This window comes from Helobdella robusta, assembly GCF_000326865.2.
Source record: "Helobdella robusta unplaced genomic scaffold HELROscaffold_235, whole genome shotgun sequence".
Lineage (NCBI taxonomy): Eukaryota > Metazoa > Annelida > Clitellata > Rhynchobdellida > Glossiphoniidae > Helobdella > Helobdella robusta.
Window position 1 is genome coordinate 1 of NW_008704241.1, and position 1427 is coordinate 1427.

Sequence of the window (1427 nt, forward strand, 5' to 3'; positions counted from 1 at the left end):
TGCCATCATTACTTTGGTATCGTTATTGTGACTCGTGTTTTTGTCGTTGTTGTTGTGTAATTAATGTAATCATGTAATGGTTGTACGTGTTAGCGGGGTTTATTACTCTTCAAGTTTTTTTGTTTACATTTGTGTTTCAAAGTTTCGTTGGTGTTGTGGCTATCATTGAAATTAATGCGATCATTTCCTGTTTGTTGTTGTTGTGAGTGTGTTGTTGCAGTTGTTGTTGTTGTGAATGATATCATTACTTGATGTGACGCTAAAAACATTGTTGATAATATTTTTTTTGACTCAAGCATGTTTTTCATTAACGTTGTGTGGTACTTAAATTGTTTCTTTACTGGTTAGTTGTAGTTGCTGATGATGAAGTTGTTTTTGATGATGATGTTGATGTTGTTGTTGTTGATGATGTTGTTGTTGATGTTGTTGTTGATGTTGTTGTTGATGTCGTTGTTGATGATGTTGTTGATGTTGTTGATGTTGTTGTAGCTCGCCTGAGTGGGTGCCTAGTTGTTAATTTAAATATTCAAAGATCGAGCCACGCTACCGGGTCCGCCCAAATGTCGGCGGTGGTGTTGGCGTGGGATTGGTATGGCTGTTGAAAAGTTGTTGAGTTGTAAGGTGGGGTGCCTGACAGAAGTTGCGTTGGTCGATGATTGTTAGGTTGTTGTTGTTGATGTTGTTGTTGTTGATGTTGTTGTTGTTGATGTTGTTGTAGACGTTGCTGCTTTAGTTGCGGGTGTTGCTGCTTTTTTTGATGCTGATGTTGCAGTACTTAAGTTATTTGGAACTCTTTTTAGTAATTGTAATTGTTTATTTTTTTTTAAAGTGCTATTCGATTCGGTAGTAGTTATTGTGGTTGATGTAACAGTGGCGGTTGTAGTAGTAGATAATGAAGTAGTCGTTGCTGTAGTTGTTGATTCAGTGGATGCTGAAGTAATTGTTGTAGCTGTCGTAATTGTTGTTGATTCACTGATCATACTTCTGCCCAAACACCTCACGCCCATCATTCACAGGCTAATTTCTTTAGAGCACTGAAAGGTGAAATATTTTATGAATCAAACGTGAACATGAACGGAGGGAAGTTTTACTTATAAAAATCTATGTGTATGTTTGTTTGCATGCGTATGTATGTATGTACGTCTGTTTGTTTGTATATATGTGTGTATGTCTGTTTGCATATATGTATGTATGTTTTCATGTACTTTTACAAATATGTATGTTTTCATGTAACATTTTATGTATGTATATCTGACTATGATAGCATGCATGATGATGTTTGTATATCTTTAAATCGGTGCATTATTATGACAGCAATGAACTTTCACTATATACGGAAAACTAAAAAATCCAAGCAATACAAAAATATATTTAAACATACTCACATACACGCAAAACACACGGACATACAAACAAGCAAATAAACA

General features: G+C 35.2%; 1 protein-coding gene across 1 annotated transcript in view; it reads left to right on the forward strand.

Annotated features, from left to right (window-relative positions):
* Positions 1-1101: 1101 nt before the first annotated feature.
* The window catches only part of HELRODRAFT_92492 (hypothetical protein), a gene marked incomplete at both ends in the record, with an annotated part of 820 nt that continues 494 nt past the window's right edge, over positions 1102-1427 (forward strand). Inside the window, one exon of the mRNA XM_009019164.1 lies at positions 1102-1185. Coding sequence (XP_009017412.1) covers positions 1102-1185 — 84 coding nt within the window. The remainder of the gene's footprint in view (positions 1186-1427) is intronic.